Consider the following 21,615-nt stretch of genomic DNA (forward strand, 5'->3'; position numbering starts at 1 on the left):
GACCGCTGGGGTAATAAATATATATATGTATGTATATGTATGTATGTATATATATATATATATATATATATATATATATATAGTCGAACTTATATATAACAACCACTCAAGGGACCAACATAAAGTGGACGTTATGGACAGGTGGCCTTTATATAGAGGTCCCAAAATAATCAATCGAAACCCTAATTTATTTCTCTATAAAATCTTATTATTAACTGTTGTAACAAATTGCTCTGGTATATTTCTAGCACTTAAACGTTCTTTCTTGGACATCCTGATAACTTCTAGTCGTTGTTCTAAAGTTAAGGCAGAACGATTTTTCGGTGGCATTTTGTTTGATAGTTTGTTCATAAATAAATAAAACAAAACTGAAATTTACTTTTATTTAATTGGGATGTATTACTTAAGTGACATGTTCTACTATTATTAGTTTTATGTTGCCGCTAATCCGTTGGTACGGTACTTGCATTGAGATTACATCGCGAACCGCAAACAAAACAATTTTGGTAAACAAAGGTCGCGATTTGCCAAAACATACCGGCTTAACTAAATCCATTAATGTTTGCCGCTTGGTGAAAACTGCTTGTGAACAACAGTCATGACCAGTTAACGGTAGGAACTACTCAGACACCTTGATTATAAATGCCTTTGATAATACCGCAACAACTTAGATACTGTAATACATTCTGCTTTCGTAGGCTACAGCCAATGAGAAGTCGCCTTGTTATCGAGTAACAATTGAGCTGAACTAACGAATGCAAATTATACAAGCGCCGGAACCGAACAGCTGTTGACATTTACCAAATTAACAAAAGGATTAAAATAATGCTTAGTATTAGTAAACGTATATTTGTTCATATGATAACATCAAAATAATTTATTATTTGTTGAGTCGAATCAAATCGCCAAAATTTCCGGTGACGTGACACAACAATGGCGGCACTGCAGAAAACGATGGGATTTATCCATTCCCAGTCTGGAGCTCCACGCAGTAAGACGTGTTTGTTTCGCTTGTGCACACTGCACGCGCTTTCGTGTGCTCGACTTGGGGGTCCTTCATTTCGTTGTTTTTGTCAGCGAAATGAAGTTTTCTACTGGGATGTATGCGGACATTGGAACTGATTGAACGCTGGAACGCTTCTCGTTTCGACAGCCTGCACCACCAGGTTGGATTCTTTTTTAGCGAGATTCCTTGCCTCCACGTCATTTCTCCGTCTGACTGTCGGACTTGTTTTTTCCGTGACTCGTATGACGGCCATTCTGCAGAACGCCACGGTTGTTCGCGTTTAGTCTCTACATGTCCGATCCTGTCCTAGCAGCACTGGAAGATTGACCGCCCCACTCTAAGAAGAAATAGGAAGCGGGGTCGGCCCCTACTACTCTTGTTCTAGACTTTACCTTGCTTTATAGTGATACCATCTCGTATTCTTCGGAGTCGGGCCCGTCCGCACCACTATACCAACCCATGACGACTTTACTATACCCTAGTCTGATACTCTTCTCTCGTTCAGACGGATCCGGCTTCTCAAGATCTGCATTTCAGCACAGCACTACACCTTCAACGTCTATCGACTGTCAATCTAGGGGTTTTCTTGACGGGATGCAACCCATCTCGTCCCTTTAAGCTGTGCACCCAAACGACCTTAACGAGGCCACTCGCGTGGACATATCTATCGGACGTAAACTTTTAGATCTGCGTTCAAAATTTTATGTCGAAATTACTTTTTTTTTTTTAATATTATTAAATAGTCCGATCCTCTCTTCTTTCTCTTATTTAATTTTGGACTGCTCCAAATTATATAAATATTCGGCCGAGCAGTCAATTCTTTTTTATTTTTGGCCTGTAACCTTTTTTTTTTTAATTCAAATTTCTGCCCATTTTCACCCCCCCCTCCCCCCCCACCCCTTCCATCCCGAGTCGGCCCACCGATCTTATCGGAGGTCGGACTCGGGATGGGCGTGTTCGAAACCCTAGTGGTATATGGACACGTTAAACTAGTTATCATCATCGCTGTACGATTATATATGGTGGGAAGAATTTGAAAAAAAATGGAGGGGGGGGGGGGGGATATTTTGGTCAAATAAAGAAAGAAATGCGTTGGGGTGGGGGGGGGGTTCTGGGTGGCCGTTATGGGCAGGTGGCCGTTATATAGAGGTGCCCGTTAGACCAAGTTCGACTGTATATATTGTACTGTTAATATATATTGTACTTATTATATGCATATATATTTTTAATTTTATATATTGTAATGTTAATTATGTTATTCATTTCATATTGAAATTTTGTATTTTTAATTGTATACATGTATATTGTACTGTTAATTCGGCTAATAATTGCATATTGTATATATTTGTACTTTTAGTTGCATATATTGAAACCTTAATTCTGTTATTAATTATAAAGTGTATCATTAATTATATACAATGTATATATAGAAATTCCAATTGTGTTATTGTTTATATATTGTATATGCATTTGAATATTAATTGTATATATTGTAATGTTAATTCTGTTATTAACTGAAAATTGTATATATCTTTATTATTAAATGTATTTATTGTAATTTCATATTGTACATGTATTTTTATATGTATGAATATATTGTAATGCTAATTATGCTATTAACTGTAAATTGTATACATCTCTATTATTAATTGTATATAGTGTAATGTTAATTCTAAAATAACTGCGTGATATATATGCTTGATTTTCAATTGTATTTATTAAATGTAATGTTGATTTTGTTATTAATTGCATATTGTACGTGTTTGTATTTTTAAATGTATTTTTGCATGTATATTGTCTGTTATTTTCTGGGCTAACAAGATAACAGAGGTCAAAATAATGAAGTCTGACATATATTGGTTTAACTTATAATGTCCATATTTTGTGGGGATGGTCTTTCTTTCTGCATGTCGAAGACTGCTTTCAGGATTTTGTTTAAAGCCAGAACTAGTCTTGATATTGTTATTAGTAAAAATAAATTGTATACATTTCACATTTATATATTTATTTATAAACTTTGGATCTGTTATGTAAATTATTATATTTAAAAAAAAGTTAAATCATAAAATAAATTAACTGTATATATTGTTATGTTAAAGGGACATTCCTGAGTTTGATGCATTATAAGATGTATCCAACTAATAAAATAGTTCTACGATTAAACTTACATATTAAATATATTTTCTAGTTTAAAATATCAGTGTCTGTATATTCAATGTGTTTCTGGTCGTCTTAATATTTGTAAGAAGCCCAGACTGGATTTTGTCTTCAAATAATTTCGTACCTACGAAAAACCCCCATATTTTTGGAAATAAAATGAAATTTAACCCAGTACAAATATCAGAACGACCAGAAACACGTTTAATATACAGCCACTAATATTTTATGGAGAAAAATATATTTGATATGTAATTACAATCGTTAAAAAGTCTTTGTTAGTCGATAACATCTTAAAAAGTGCAGCAAACTCATGAATGTCCCTTTAATTATCAGGAAGAGCTCGACTCAATGCCGGGGTTAAATGGACGAAACAGGACATTCTGGGTGGACGAGCCGTCGGCGACCACGGGGTCTGCTACGTCCTCACCGATTTGAGTAGACGACAACGACGAAGAATGGGACTATTGTGTAAGAACATAATAAATATATTTATTGCCTGGACTGTTTGTAAGCATGCGTTTGCTTGTGTCTGTGTGTGTGTATGTGCGTGTGCGTGTGTACGTGTGTGTGTGTGTGTATGTGTGTGTGTGTGTGGGGGGGGGGGGGGGGATATAGCCCAGTGGTACAGCGCTCGCTTGATGCGCGGTCGGTTTGGTATCGATCCCCGTCAGTGGGCCCATTGGGCTATTTCTCGCTCCAGCCAGTGCACCACAACTGGTATATCAAAGGCCGTGGTATGTGCTATCCTGTCTATGGGATGGTGCATATAAAAGATCCCTTGCTGCTAATCGAAAAGAGTAGCCCATTAAGTGGCGACAGCGGGTTTCCTCTCAATATTTGTGTGGTCCTTAACCATATGTCGGACGCCATATAACCGTAAATAACATTTGTTGAGTGCGTCGTTAAATAAAACATTTCTTTCTTTCTGTGTGTGTTTATGTGGGTATGTGTAGGTGTATCTATGTATGTCACATAATGTGCATGTTTGGGTGTGTGAGTTTGTGTATGTGTAGTTTTGTATGTATGCAGTATCTTGCCTACCCACCTCCATATTCTAGAATCAATTAGTTTTATGATCAGTTATTTTTAATTAGCATTTACAGTTTCGTTCTGTAGAATTCTTAGATGTATTATATTCAGTAAAGTTATACTTGACTAAAATATTAAAGTCTGCTATCTACAAAAACATAAAGTGGAGGTATCTTGACCAAAAGACTGTGCCACAGTTGCTTAAGACATTTTATTACCCATATGGACAGAGAGAAGTGGGGAAAGAAAAGTGATCTTTCCCTAGGGAAAGAAAACCCCATTTCTTCCCCTAGATACGTTTTGACGCCATAAAGTTACAGTACTTCACTATAGACGGTTAACTGTTTGTAAGAATAATTTTCATGGGGGAAGTAATGTCAACAACTAACTTACGTCATTAGCGATACATACGTCACAGCCGTGACGCAATTCTGCGTCTTGTTCTTAAAGGGACATTCCTGAGTTTGTTGCAATTTTTAAGATGTTAACAATTAACAGAGACTTTTTATCGATTGTAATTACATATCAAATATATTTTTCTGTATAAAATATTAGTGGCTGCATATTAAACGTGTTTCTGATCGTTCTAATATTTGTGCTAAGTTAAATTTCATTTTATTTTCTAAAATATAATTTTTTCGTACATACGAAATTATTTGAAGACAAAGTCCAGTTTGGGCTTCTTACAAATATTAAGACTACCAGAAACACATTGAATATACAGACACTGATATTCGAAACAGGAAACTATATTTAATATGTAAGTTTAATCGTAGAACTATTTTATTAGTCGGAAACATCTTACAATGCAGCAAACTCGGGAATGTCCCTTTAACTTTCATACTTATTTTCAACAACAGTATCGTTCAAAAATCTTCCATAAAATGATAAATATTGAAAATGGGTAATAAGTAGAATGCTACTCGGCAGTACCGGTGTAACAGCCCAAAATATACCTCCCGCCAAACTATAAAGTGGGCTAGCCTGTTTTATAACTCTAACCCTAATTTTTTATTACTAACCTGTATACGAATTAAATAAATAAATAAATAATAATAAACGTTTTAAAAGAAAACTATTGCTTTCATAAAAATAAAACTATCACAAATTTGTCATTTTAGAAGATATTTCAATATTTTCTAGCCCAAATATATAAATTATGATGGGGGAAAAACACCCTCTAGGCATTAAAATACAGACTAGAGCCTGTTTTATACCCCGGGTATATTCTGGACTAGTCCAGTTTATACCCCGGGTATAGTTTGGCAGGGGGTATATTTTGGGCTATTACACCGGTTTATCTTGCACTGGTGCATTGATGCTGTCCCCGAGCAAGATAAACGGTATTGCCTTGTAGCTCGTTATATTCTCTAATTACCTCGAGAATACTCTTTTATTGTAGTTTCGGTGGTGTCCTTCTTTGAACTATATAGTATTCTGAGGGTCAAAAAAGTGCAAAAAAATAACCGTTTTGATATAATTATTTTATCATCCATTAAAAGCTTTTGTAGGAGTTATCGCTGGCACTAAAATTTGCGATATATCCTGCGATATATCCGCTGGAGATATCGCTTCTTATAATCTTGATTGGTCAAGTTTTAATCACAAGACAATGTTTTGTTACGTCACTGTGTTTGTTTCAACGCTAAACCTACCATTAGTGACGTCACGCCACTGCCGTTCTGCTAGTTAACGAGTCTACCGCTAACATTCAATCCACATTACTGACATTGTTTACAACTGTCGCAAATGTAAAGAATAATAATTTATGATAAAAAGAATACCCCCCTCGTGTCTTGAGATATCAAAATTTATCAGCACTCGTTAATAAAAGTATAAAATCCTCGGCAAGCCTCGGATTTCATACTTTTATCAACTCGTACTGATAAATTATGATATCACAAGACACTCGGGGAGTATCCTCTATATATTCACAGGACTGATATAATACAGCTAAAATTATAATACAAAATTTTAATAATTTGTTTTTGTTTTTTTTCAGAAGAGAATTCGCTGTTGGATTTTGGTCTTGAAATAGATATATGAGAGAAACATTTCTGCAACAAAATAGTTTACTTTTCTGTGCAGGTGCACGTAGATGAAAAGTAATATGCTATTTAAATGACTATAACTGTTTTTGCACGAAAATGGAAGTGTTTAAAAATATCCAGTTATTCCTACAGCAAAAATTTACTTTAAAATGAAGATGACATATTTGTTTTTGTAGAATCTCATTGGCTTGAACGTGGAATAGTCGAACATACTGCTACGCTTGAGCCAAAAACAAAGTACCGAATCTTTTTTTAAACCTTTTTTATTCTAACATCTATATTAATTATATGGTATTTATGCAGGGTTGTAGGCCTATATACAAGGAACGAATACAAAGAGGCCATTTTTGTTTTATGTGGTGAAAACTATATTACGTACCCGAATGAGCTCCTTCCCCCACCACACACACCAAGTTATAGGTTACGCATGGATTACAGATCTACTACTACAGTAATCTAAAACAGATTAATAAATTATTGTGTGATGTAGAAATACAGAGACATCGACATATACACAGAATGTAACACACAGTGTGACAGATACACATACACCCATACACACAATAGCACAAACATAATATACACAAATATGCATTTACCTACACTATAAACAGACATACAACCACACAAACAAACACGCAAACACACCACACACGTACATCATTTACACCACACACTTAAGAACAACGTACACACAGCAAGGACAAATACACCCACTGACACAAATTACACAAACAACACACACACACGTACACACACACACTGGCACATAACATCCACAAACATGAAACACAAAATACACACATACACTAACAACATACACCGAGAAACATTACAAACACTGATACAATATACACAGACACTAACACAAAACACACATACATAAATCAATCAAACACACACACACACACACACACACACACACACACACATATGCACCACCACCAGAATAACATGTAAACGCACACAAACGCAACATACACGTGCACACTTACAACATACAAATACACACACACAACACGCGCGCAAACAAAATAGCACAAACATACACAGGATATGCAAAAACACAATCACTTAGATACTGAAATCCCACACTATACATAAACATGCATAAAACATACATAAATACTTGAATATATACACACACAAACAAAATAGCACAAACGCACACAGGACATGCAAAAACACAATCACTTAGATACTGCTGCCAACACCACATACACACACACACACACTGAATTCACAAACATACAAATGGAAGTATACATACACAATACAAAGAACAGACAACATATACGCAAAACACACGCATACAATGTAATGACCCACAAAACTTATGGACACATAAGCATATATACATAAAAAAACCCAGTCATTAACACACAAGACACACACACACACACACACACACACACACACACACACACACACACACACACACAGTGAGACACATTAACACACAGGCACACACACAAACAGTGAGACACACAGACAGACAGACAAACACACACACCTTTACGTACGAATGCCCTGCCACATACACACCCCATTAGGGATCCGATCGCATCAAATTGCTGGTGCATGGCCATACCAAGCAAATCGGTTTGGGCAAGCCGACTTTGCATCCCTATCCACCTTTACTCTGTCCTGGTTAATATATAACTTGTATTAAGCGAGCCTATTGCGAGCATAATACATTATTTTGATTCCTAATATTTGATATTGACAATACTGAAACACACGAGGGTAAAATTTGTATCATATTATTTCATGCTTAATACAACATATTTTTGAAAACTGTATAGGCAACTTTAATTCCAGTCAGCGAATACTCGATATTCAAACGAGGTATGAATAAGTGATGTTGTGTTGTTTTGAATGGAAGTGGTGTCAACTTTGCATGACGTCATTTTGAATACCCTTACATAAAAATAAATTAGTACTAACATTTTTGTTTTTGAGGAAGCCTGGAAGGTTATCCTCTATATACTGAGCAAAAGAAATAAGGGAGGACTTGGAATTCTGAATGGAATTCTGAATGTAATTCATTACTATAATAATAATGTGGGACTGAATGTCAGTAATATGGAATGTAAAAAAAAAAAAACCCCTAGTAAACCTAGGCTGGGAGTGGCAGTCCTGTTTGTGGCTGTCATTTTAACGATGTATTGTCGACCAGTTGAGGATCTCAGGAGTGGCTGTCCTATAGATGAGGTATTATTAGATGGATAATTCATGGATTCAAACACCGTCATTGGACTCTGCACTGTACAGAGATACGGTCTTGATCACCGATAACGGTCTTGTCATTCTGACTGAATGTGACTCACAGTAGCACGACTGACGTCCTGACACCATGGGTAAGGGTTTTGATTGTAGTCATTCTCCGCTGTCAGTCTTTCTGTGATCCGTTATATCTTTCCATTAGTATTAATTAGTATATGTGTTGGTTAAAAGGGCAGTCCTGAGTTTGCTGCAATTTTTAAGATGTTATCAACTAACAGAGATTTTTTAACGACTGTAATTATAGAAAAATATATTTGATATGTAATTACAGTTGTTAAAAAGTCTCTGTTAGTCGATTACATCTTAAAAATTAAAGGAAACTCAGTAATGTTCCTTTAATGTGCTTTTGAAGTTAGATATGGTAACGTGCTTATGTTTAGTTTTGGGTTAGATGTCAACGAGGTTTGTTGTTTTGTTTCAAACTGGTTTTCGTTCTTGTATCTAGTTGCGGTTTAAGCACGCTGTTCTGGGCAAAAACACACACACACACACAAACTCCTCGTCTGTGTGAATGTTCTATTCAGATGCCTAATTCACTAAAGTCTGGCAACTAATTGCTCACACTTCATTTATGTTGTTTTATCTAAACAATGAAATCTCTTCCTCTCTCTCCCTCCCCTCTCCCTCTCTCCCCCCTCTCTCTCTCTCTCTCTCTCTCTCTCTCTCTCTCGCTCAATCTCTTCCCCCACCCCTCCACATTTGTCATTTGGGAGTGGGGGGTTGCGGGATGTAGCTCAAGCGGTAGCATGTCCACCTGTGAAGCGGTCGGTCATCAAATCCACACAGTGGTCCACAACTGGTTCGTCAAAGGCCATGGTATGTGCTGTCCTGTCTGTGGGAAAGTGCATATGAAAGATCACTTTCTGCTTATTGGAAAGAGTAGCATATGTGGCGGCAGTGTGTTTCCTCTAAAGAAATATGTCAGAATGAGCATATGTTTGACGTCCAATAGCTGATGATGAGATAAAAATCAATGTGCTCTAGAGGAGTTGTTAAATAAAAACAAACTTTACTTTGGGAGTGGGGGCACTGACGGATTGGTACAAACTCTATATCAGATTTTGGTTGCAATGGAAAACATTAATGTGTAAAAACAAAAAGCCTTACAAGTGTGTGTGTGTGTGTGTGGAGTTCCTACAGGCCTGAGATTTGTTTCCGTACTATTATAGTCCGGTCCCATTTATATTTTAAAAAAGTGCTTATTGTTCGATGTACGAGTATTTTTCACGGGTTTTGTGTGGTTATACCTTATTTTATTAGTGCTGTATACATTGGTATAAATATAATGTAATTTTTGTCTTTCTTATTAACTAACAGACTGTTTATGTAATACATGTAGATATTTTTCAATATTTATTACAGTAATTTGAAATAATTAAATTTCTGTTACATTCATTACAAATTAACGTCATCCAATTGGTCCAGACGTAGCAACGGGAGTTTGTTCATTTTTCGATGAACGTAAAAATTACGTCGTCAGGGAACGTCATATGTGATGACGTCATTTTATATGGACAAATTGTCTTAATGAGCGTTATTGTTTATGGATAAAAAATAATTCAAAATAAAGTATGACGTTTTAGTGTTATTATTAGCATGTATCATTCAAATTTAATTATAAGTATTGTCTGTTATTTCTTTTACGTTCATCTGGGTATGAACAAAAAAAATCATCCGCAAACTTATGTGAGAACGGCTTCGCCGATTCACAGTTTGCGGATAATTTTTTTTGTTCATACCCCGATGAACGTAAAAGAAACAACAGACAATCCTTAAATAATAATGTAGTAGTATTGGTATAATGTGCTCCTACTGGCAGTAGCTAGTGGGAAATTTCCACATTAACTCATTTAGTAGAACACAGATAGACTGTGGTTCGAATCCCCTCAGTGGAGGTTGATTATTCTGTTACAGTAAATTTGGATATTTGTTCATAAATTATTTTAGCATTATAAAGTGTCATGAATATTTTGATTGAAATGTTGTACAGTGTATTTTGATAATTTTACCTTAATGTAGGTATTATCATTATTTTTTTTAAGGGACATACCCTTGTTTCAACCCATGGAAATTTAACCTAGTTTCAACCCATGAACATTAACACTAAGTTTAGATAATCTACAAACCTGTAACACATTTAAATAAAGTTACAATTGAGTGAAACATGAGTCTGTGACTTTGAAATGATGAAATACCCTCTAAAAATAGATTAAAACTGTACTCCATAGCTGTTACTTCTCAGACGCACATGCATTTTTAAAAATATGAGAAATGAATTTTGTGATATTAAAAACACTAGGATGACCAAAAACACTTCGAACGTACGGAAATGGATAATCTAAACAATAAACTCTAAGTAAAGTATGACTTTAGTCATCAAAAATGGCTCTAATAGTAAAACATATGCCTTTGTGTTTAAAAAGTAGGGTATATCCTTTTAAATAATTACATCGTTTTAATACAATTTATTTAATTAATTACGATTATTTAGAATGATGATTGTTAGACAATAAAATTATTTTGTATCTTTCATTATTTTTAAGAAACTTTCATTGTTTTAATATTGTTTTAAATCATGATGCATGTATCTGTAACACACCAGGGCAAGAGCAGATCTAGGATGACCAAAAACACTTCGAATGTACGGAAATGGATAATCTAAACAATAAAATCTAAGTAAAGTATGACTTTAGTCATCAAAAATGGCTCTAATAGTAAAACATATGCCTTTGTGTTTAAAAAGTAGGGTATATCCTTTTAAATAATTACATCGTTTTAATAAAATTTAATTAATTACGATTATTTAGAATGATGATTGTTAGACAGTAAAATTGTTTTGTATCTTTCATTATTTTTAAGAAACTTTCATTGTTTTAATATTGTTTTAAATCATGATGCATATATCTGTAACACACCAGGGCAAGAGCAGATCTAGGATGACCAAAAACACTTCGAATGTACGGAAATGGATAATCTAAACAATAAAATCTAAGTAAAGTATGACTTTAGTCATCAAAAATGGCTCTAATAGTAAAACATATGCCTTTGTGTTTAAAAAGTAGGGTATATCCTTTTAAATAATTACATCGTTTTAATAAAATTTAATTAATTACGATTATTTAGAATGATGATTGTTAGACAGTAAAATTGTTTTTGTATCTTTCATTATTTTTAAGAAACTTTCATTGTTTTAATATTGTTTTAAATCATGATGCATGTATCTGTAACACACCGGGGCAAGAACAGATCTAGGAAATATTTTAGTTGGAAAGAAGGACATGTTTTATTTAACGACACATTCAACACATTTTATTTACGGTTACACGGCGTCAGACATATGGTTAAGGACCACACAGATATTGAGAGAGGAAACCTGCTGTGACCACTTCATGGGCTACTCTTTTCAATTAGCAGGAAGGGTTCTTTAATATGCACCATCCTACAGACAGGATAGTACATACCATGACCTTTGTTACACCAGTTGTGAAGCACTGGCTGGAACAAGAAATAGCCCAGGGAATCGATCCCAGGCCGACCACGCATCAAGCTAACGCTTTACCCCTGGGCTACGTCCTGCCCCAATATTTTAGTTGGAGGACCGTATGGTCAAAAGGGAACATGAGTCAACTATTAAAAAGGGTAGCCCAGTAAAAATTTGGCATTCGTAACTCGTATTATATAGTATCTACAAACAGCAGTGATATATATACTCTTGTAGCCTTAATAAACTATATACGTATATACATGTATATTCTTCAAAAAAAATAGGGGAACCTGAAATATTAAAACATACGTTTTGACCGCAAACATCCTAGTAAAGAACGTTCAGGTCTATTTATTAACACACGAAACACATTCCATAGTTTGCACATGCATCACCCAGTTGTCCCGTACATGTGCGTGTGGTGTCATTTTCGATTTTGATAATTTCTAGGAAGGTCCATTAATCACTGTGGAACATTATTTCTGTCAATCTTTTTCATTCTGTTGATCATACAGTTGTTAATGTTTTGTTTTTAGTCATTTTTATTGTTTGAATTTGCAATTTACTGATAAAAAAACGTCAGTTTTCAAATTTCAATTCTAACCCCAATCGTCCTTCAAGATCTTTGGTGGTCATAAAACCTACCGTAATACTGAACTACCGGTTGTAATGTTTGCCCAACTAATTCACTATTATCATATAACCATTCCGCACAGCTAATATACCTTACAATTTTGGAAATTGTAAATTCTTATTAGAGTTACCCTACTTTTTTTGAAAAGTGGTAATCCTTTCCCTCCTAGAGCAGTTAGTGATATGTTCAGTGAGAGCATCATGGTACAATTTTAAATCCATTTAATTAATTTTGTCGATGTTGTTGTTTAGCTGTTGTTGGTTTTTGTTTTTGGTCTTTAATATATATTTTTTTTTAATGTAATGTTAATTTAATATTGTTTAAAGTAATAAAAATGTGGAAAATGTAAACTATTGTATTTTTTAACAATATTTCGAGTTCATTTTAATTTACTGTGTAGTTAAATTTCTTTGAGTCATATTTTTACTAGTCCTATACCTAATGTCGAAATGTGGGGGGGAGGGGAAAGAGAGAGAGAGAAAGAGATTGAGCGAGACAGAGACAGAGAGAGAGAGAGAGAGAGAGAGAGAGAGAGAGAGAGAGAGAGAGAGAGAGAGAGAGAGAGAGAGAGAGAGAGAGATTTCATTGTTTAGATAAAACATAAATGATAGTCTATAAGCTGTTCTCATTGTGGGTGCCACCGGCCGTGGGGCAGGATATGTTCACCTTTTCTGAACACTTGATATTTTAACAGCACTTTACTCGTGAGTGCTTGCTATCACTGCAGTCTAAATATCACCTGAGTTCTGTTTTGTGCAAGAGAATACTTGATCATTCTCATTTCTCAAAGCAGTTTCTGGAGAATGGGGACCAAACGGGTTATTCAGCCACAATGGACATTATGAACAAAATATTCAGTCTGTATAAAGAATTGTAAATATAAATAATTATGTTATAATTTGTCGACACAAAAAAAAGCATTAACTGCTATGACTCGATGTTTGATTCTTCACCTTGAAATCGATTATACGTACACCTGAGGTCACTTGTTCACAGTGACAGTCACAATAAATAAACTGTTGAAAGAATCATATATACCGATATGACGATAATAAAAGAATGAATAAAAATATATGTTTAACTGTATGGATGTTTAAAAAACCCCCACAAACACTGGCTACTGGGCATCAAACAAACGATTTAGACAAAGATGCCAGCAATTTGTGGGAGGCCGGGTTGGGGGGGGGGGGGGGGGGGGGGGGGGGGGGGGGGGGGGAGAATACAAGATTTTTACTAGCAAGAGATCTTTTACACATGTATGCTTTTCCTCCTCAAATAGGTCAGCACATGCCAGTCTTTAATGTGTTCCAGTCCTGAAGCACTGCATGGCTGGGATGAGAAAAAACAACAATCCGTGAATGGGTCCATGAAGGTGTAAAATGCTATGATCCAAAGCACCTCAGGGAATGCTAGTTCCTGCCCCATAGCAGAAAAAAGATTCAAAGCATACATGTAGCAAATATAATTTTATAGAAAGAAGGAAGGAAATGTTTTATTTAACAATGCACTCAACACATTTTATTTACGGTTATATGGCTTCAGACATATGGTGAAGGACCACACAGATATTGAGAGAGGAAACCTGCTGTTGCCACTTCATGGGCTACTCTTTTCGATTAGCATCAAGGGATCTTTTATATGCACACACCCATAGACAGGATAGAGCATACCACGGTCTTTGATGTACCAGTCGTGGTGCACTGGCTGGAGCGAGAAAAAGCCCAATGGGCCCACTGACGGGGATTGATCCCAAACCGACCACGCATCGAGTGAGCACTTTACCACTGGGCTACGTCCTGCCCTATAGGACCTCAGGGAACCATTCTACTGACCACACTAGTTCCTGCCCTAAAGCACCCCAGGGAACCATTCTACTGACCACGCTAGTTCCTGCCCTAAAGCACCCCATGGAACCATTCTACTGACCACGCTAGTTCCTGCCCTAAAGCACCCCAGGGAACCATTCTACTGACCACGCTAGTTCCTGCCCTAAAGCACCCCAGGGAACCATTCTACTGACCACACTAGTTCCTGCCCTAAAGCACCCCAGGGAACCATTCTACTGACCACGCTAGTTCCTGCCCTAAAGCAGCTCAGGGAACCATTCTACTGACCACACTAGTTCCTGCCCTAAAGCACCCCAGGGAACCATTCTACTGACCACGCTAGTTCCTGCCCTATAGGACCTCAGGGAACCATTCTACTGACCACACTAGTTCCTGCCCTAAAGCACCTCAGGGAACCATTCTACTGACCACGCTACATCCTGCCCTAAAGCACCTCAGGGAACCATTCTACTGACCACACTAGTTCCTGCCCTAAAGCACCCCAGGGAACCATTCTACTGACCACGCTAGTGCCTGCCCTAAAGCACCTCAGGGAACCATTCTACTGACCACGCTAGTTCCTGCCCTAAAGCACCTCAGGGAACCATTCTACTGACCACGCTACATCCTGCCCTAAAGCACCCCAGGGAACCATTCTACTGACCACACTAGTGCCTGCCCTAAAGCACCCCAGGGAACCATTCTACTGACCACGCTAGTGCCTGCCCTAAAGCACCCCAGGGAACCATTCTACTGACCACGCTAGTGCCTGCCCTAAAGCACCTCAGGGAACCATTCTACTGACCACGCTAGTGCCTGCCCTAAAGCACCCCAGGGAACCATTCTACTGACCACACTAGTGCCTGCCCTAAAGCACCCCAGGGAACCATTCTACTGACCACGCTAGTGCCTGCCCTAAAGCACCTCAGGGAACCATTCTACTGACCACGCTAGTGCCTGCCCTAAAGCACCTCAGGGAACCATTCTACTGACCACGCTAGTGCCTGCCCTAAAGCACCTCAGGGAACCATTCTACTCACCACGCTAGTGCCTGCCCTAAAGCACCCCAGGGAACCATTCTACTCACCACGCTAGTGCCTGCCCTAAAGCACCCCAGGGAACCATTCTACTGACCACGCTAGTGCCTGCCCTAAAGCACCTCAGGGAACCATTCTACTGACCACACTAGTTCCTGCCCTAAAGCACCTCAGGGAACCATTCTACTGACCACGCTAGTGCCTGCCCTAAAGCACCCCAGGGAACCATTCTACTGACCACGCTAGTGCCTGCCCTAAAGCACCTCAGGGAACCATTCTACTGACCACGCTAGTGCCTGCCCTAAAGCACCCCAGGGAACCATTCTACTCACCACGCTAGTGCCTGCCCTAAAGCACCTCAGGGAACCATTCTACTGACCACGCTAGTGCCTGCCCTAAAGCACCCCAGGGAACCATTCTACTGACCACGCTAGTGCCTGCCCTAAAGCACCTCAGGGAACCATTCTACTGACCACACTAGTTCCTGCCCTAAAGCACCTCAGGGAACCATTCTACTGACCACACTAGTTCCTGCCCCTTAGCAGAAAACAGATTCAAAGCATACTTGTAGCAAATATAATTTTGCAGAATTATCCAGCTATCCAAAACAATCGCTTTTAAATTTAAAAAAAAGATTTAATATATGTTTTGATATTTTTTATTCAACAAGTCACAAGAAAACACAAAAAACACAAAACAAATCAAGAACTCTATGAAGGGCCAATTTAAAACATAAAACAATATATGCACAAATGAAGAAATACAATTAAATTACATTAAAAACATCTTGATTTAAAATATTGTATCCAATAGGAATTCCAACAAGGCACAAGAAGTAACCTGTTTTTGGCTATTAATTAAAACAATTTTGCAACCTATTTTCTGACCAAAAAAACAACAACACATGACTGTGATATTTATCTGGGTCCAGCTTAAACCCTGTTTCAGAACATCTACAAAAAATACATGATAAAAGAAATATATAATACAACTAAATAACTGAAAGCACTTTGTTTTGGAATATTACATATTACATTCAACCTACAAGCCATAAACATGAAGATCGCAACTGTAACACAAGTCCGTCCATTTAGTACATGGAAAACTATATAAAGAAGAGACTAATAAACTAAAGGACAATTTTTTTTAGAAACATACCGACCATGTGTAACAAGATCTTAAAGGCATATTGTCACAGACCGTTGACCTATTAAATGGCCTAACAAAGTATTACCTAAAAATATATAAATTTGATTTGTCCCTAAATGTAATTTATTCAAACATACTCCACTTATTAATGATATTTCATAAAAATAACTGAATTATGGCAATGGTCTATAATTCAAAAAATAATACTGCCAAAAGGGTTGACATGAATTTCACTCCATCATGGTTCAGTTAAGGTCATGCGATAGCTAAATTTGGTTTCCAAATATTAATGTAATTTTCATTTATTATCTATATTTTGAGAAATAAGGTTCTTAAATCTTTGACAGTATGCCTTTAAAGGGACATTCCTGAGTTTGCTGCAATTTTTAAGATGTTATCGATGAACAGAGACTTTTTAACGATTGTAATTACATATCAAATATATTTTTCTGCATGAAATATTAGTGGCTGTATATTAAACGTGTTTCTGAACGTTCTAATATTTGTACTAGGTCAAATTTCATTTTATTTCCTAAAAAAGATTTTTTCGTATGTACGAAATTATTTGAAGACGAAATCCAATTTTGGCTTCTTACAAATATTAAGACGACCAGAAATACATTGAATATACAAACACTGATATTCTAAAAAAGAAAATATATTTAATATGTAAGTGTAATCGTAGAAATATTTTATTAGTCGGAAACATCTTACAATGTAGCAAACTCAGGAATATAGTTAAATATAGTTACTATAGCTAACAAGGCATGTGTTAATAATTGCAGGAGACAACTTCTTTATGCTATTGTACTACCAGCCCAGGTGGTGTGCTGTGTTGAAACCATCAGACTTCAGGTTGGTAGGTACTGGGAAGGAAGGAATTTAAACAAGGAAATGGTTTATTTAACGATGCACTCAACAATAATGCACTCAATAATAATTTGAAAACATTCCGAATTATCTTGAGGGTATACGACATGTTTCGTGTGAATTACGAATGCCTTAAAACATATTTTATTTTATAAAATAAATAATTTGTAATGTAAAACTGAAGACTGATTTTTTTGATTTTTTTAATAAATAAATAAATAATTTTTAATGTAAAATTGAAGACTGATAACCCACCCCGTACGTATTGGTATGGTTCGCTGTACTGCGGCCACTAAAATAGACTCGCCCGATATTTTTAGAATTTGTATGCTCCCAAATAACGTTATAAAAGGCGAAGTGTGATTGGTCAATATTTAAATTATTATTTACAGACGAAATGTTACCTGGACATTGGGGACTACGCAGTGTTGTTAGTTTTAAATCACTGGCAGGATTCTGCAAGTAAGGTTTTGATTGGTGGACATGAGCTCCAACTGGCTGGTGTTAGATCCACATGTAATTGTGGAGCTAATTTTAATTAGATTGGGTTAGGAATCACACAGATATTGAGGGAGGAAACCTGCTGTCGCCACTTCATGGGCTACTCTTTTCGATTAGCAGCAGGGGGTCTTTTATATACACCATCCCATAGACAGGATAGTACATACCACATCCTTTGATGTACCATTCGTGGTGCACTGGCTGCAGCGAGAAATAGCCCAATGGGCCCATTGATGGGGATCGATTCGAAACAGACCATGCATCATGCGAGCGCTTTACCACTGGGCTATGTCTCGCCCCCAGTAGGTACTGGGTTTGCAGTTATTCTTTATGTACTATACTACCCATAGGTTGATGTCTACACAACAATGTGTCAATTATGTATTCCCTATAGGCTATAATGACTACAATATTATATACAATTCTGTTTATCCCAATAGGATGATGTCTATATATTTATACATCCCTTATTTGATGCAGTCTATATATAACTTTTATTACCCACATGGTCGGCAATAAACGGTTACATAAATATCAATTTTACCACACTACATGTATCTTGATGGCATGAGTCATAATAACACACTGAAAATTGTTACGGCATACGTCTGTCGTCATGAGTTGCTTTTGAAGCTACAAGCTTACACCATTCAACGTCATTGTTATTAGCATCAACTGTGAAGCAATTACAATGATATTTAATGTTTGTTTGAGGAATCAAAAAAAAATTGTTTCATACATTCTGTATGTCACTCGATCCTGCTCATGCATTAATCTCTCTCTCTCTCTCTCTCTCTCTGTGTGTCTCTCTCTCTCTGTGTCTCTCTCTCTATGTGTCTGTCTCACTGTGTCTCTCTCTCTCTCTGTCTGTCTGTCTCTCTCTCTCTCTCTATGTGTCTGTCTCTGTGTCTCTCTCTCTCTGTGTGTCTCTCTTTCTGTCTCTCTCTATATATATATATACTCTAGAGGCAGTCTACACAATTTTATCCTGCATCCACCGTTTCTATTGACAGAATATGATGGCGGATAAAGCAAAGTAATATATCCTGCTACTAGCAGAATAGGACTTTCAACGCCACTCATGTGACGTCACAAGCATAGCTACATTACAAAATCGCTCATTTGATCTAGGTCATCGTACAATTTGGCTGAAATAACAAATAATAACTTTCCCCCTTAATTTTTATGGTCTGCAGGATAAAGACAATAACTTTTTAATGATGTCGGATATATGCTTTTCCTGTTAAGACTGAATGAGAAATTCTGCTCAGCAGAGCCTCATAGAATTTCCCATGTTTACCTTCACAGAATTAAGTAGATATCCGACGTCATTAACTAGTTATTCTCTCTCTCTATATATACATATATATACTCTAGAGGCAGTCTACACAATTATATACTTGCATTAGGCAGCTGTGTAAACAATTATGCAATCTTACATACAGTAATATATTGAGGAGTGTATGTCTATCAGAACTGATTACATGTCCATTTGCTGTGAAAATTACAGTGTTTACTGTTTCACAATTTAGTTTTCATAGGCTTTTAATGAGTATTTAAATTCATTGATATTTTCTTATAGAAATGTCATATCATATATATTAAGCATACAGACAAATGTGATACAGGTAACAACTGTAATAAAAAGAAGTTATTGTACAAACTGAGGGGGGCGGGGGAGGGGGGGGGGGGGGGGGAGAGAAGAAAAAGAAAAGAGGAATAAAATGTGTTTGAAAAAAATCAAAACAATTGTTTAGTTTTTTCGCACAATAAAACAGCATTTTTTTCTGCATTACTATAATGGTATATTGCAAAAAGACAGGTGAAAAAATAAAATAAAAACATTTTTGCTTTTATAGGGAGATGAGCGCAGGCAACACAAATTAATACCCTTATGGTTAAAAATATCTTGATACATGTCAAAGTGATACGTCCCACTAGAATGCCAAGTGGGACATATCACTTTGACGTCACACGATAATGTCATTGACTGGCACACTACAACTTTACAGGAATGTCAACTACACAAGTTCAGTGATATACATTAAGATCGATTATGGGTAATAAATAGGATATTAAACTTGCTACCATTTCGTATCATGTTTATGTCCCTCGTGAAATAATTTCCACTGTCACTTGTTAAAGCTCGTGACAAATAAAAATTATTTCACTTGAAACATAAACATGATACGAAATGGAAGCTCGTTTAATATCCTATAAAATATAAACTTTCATATGCAATTCTGTGTTGTTGCACAATAAACACAGTCTTTTTTTTTTGTTTAATACATTTTATTCCCTTTCCCCCTTGATCTGAACAAAATTATCCTTTCAGTTACAGTTGTCACCAATATATTATTTGTCTACATTATTAATATATATAATGCAGGATTTTATTTCTAAAATTTGAGTTGGCTTTGACTGGGAATTTTAGCGTTTTACTAAATTTTGGGAATTTTCAGTTTCATTTAAAAACCATCTTAGTAAGCCTTGTTAGAATCGAAAAGACTAATACTATACATATACTTGTATTTATTCAAATTAATATCTAGTGTTATGTATTGTTTTCAAAATATCCAGTGAAATACTCATTGTGTTATTTATGCTTATCAGTATAAATAATTTTGGAGGACATATTACATGTAATAAAAAAGATATGAATAAACAAATAAAATTTCTTTATTTTGCTATATTTATTTCAGAATAGTTTGAATGTTAAGATGGGAAGCTATATCTAATTTGAATAAATAAATAAACATTTCTTTGTTTTGGGAATTTTTTTTGTCCCAAAATAGTCAAAAGTTAAGATGGGAAATTATATATAATCTGAATTAATAGAAAAAACATTCTTTCTTCATGGAAATTTTTCCAGAATACTTTAAAAGTTAAGATGGGAAGCGATAGTATATATAATTTGAATAAATAAATACAATTTCTTTCTTTTTGGATATTTTTTCAAAATGGTTCAAAAGTTAAGATGGGAAGTTATATATAATTTGAAAAAAAAAAAAAAAAAACATTCTTTCTTTTCGGAGATTTTTTCAGAATAGTTCAAAAGTTAAGATGGGAAGCAAAATATATATAATTTGAATAAATAAATAAAGATATTTAAAAAAAAAAATGTTTTCAGAATAGTTTAAAAAAGTTAAAATATGTTAATCTAAAAATCATAACCTTTCGACGTAACCAGTTCGCGCTGTAATCAAACCTCAACAAATAGCGTAAAACAAAGTTGCACTAAACACCAACTGATTCAGCGTCAACAGACTTGGAGCTACGGCGAAAACGAGTATCTTCTTCTTTAGTTGTTAATGGTTTTGCGCTGTTGAAGAAAACAAAAAACTTCATTAGAAAGTATTTTATGAAAGGGATATTACCTGAGTTTGCTGCATTGTAAGATGTTTCCGACTAATAAAATATTTCTACGATTAAACTTACATGTTAAATATATTTTCTTGTGGAGTATATCATTGTCTGTATATGCAATATGTTTCTGGTCGTCTTAATATTTGTAAGAAGCTCAAACTGGATTTTATCTTCAAATAATTTCGTACATATGAAAAGATATATTTTAGGAAATAA

At 35.8% G+C, this 21,615-nt stretch overlaps 1 protein-coding gene across 2 annotated transcripts in view; it reads right to left on the bottom strand.

The window, feature by feature from the left end:
• Nucleotides 1-18,232: 18,232 nt before the first annotated feature.
• LOC121386965 overlaps nt 18,233-21,615 on the bottom strand; it is a 38,712-nt gene continuing 35,329 nt past the window's right edge. For both annotated transcript variants that reach the window (XM_041518018.1, XM_041518019.1), the window contains exon 5: nt 18,233-21,355. In XM_041518018.1, coding sequence (XP_041373952.1) covers nt 21,271-21,355 — 85 coding nt within the window. In that variant the 3' untranslated portion in view covers nt 18,233-21,270. The remainder of the gene's footprint in view (nt 21,356-21,615) is intronic.

This window comes from Gigantopelta aegis, chromosome 12 (assembly GCF_016097555.1).
Source record: "Gigantopelta aegis isolate Gae_Host chromosome 12, Gae_host_genome, whole genome shotgun sequence".
Lineage (NCBI taxonomy): Eukaryota > Metazoa > Mollusca > Gastropoda > Neomphalida > Peltospiridae > Gigantopelta > Gigantopelta aegis.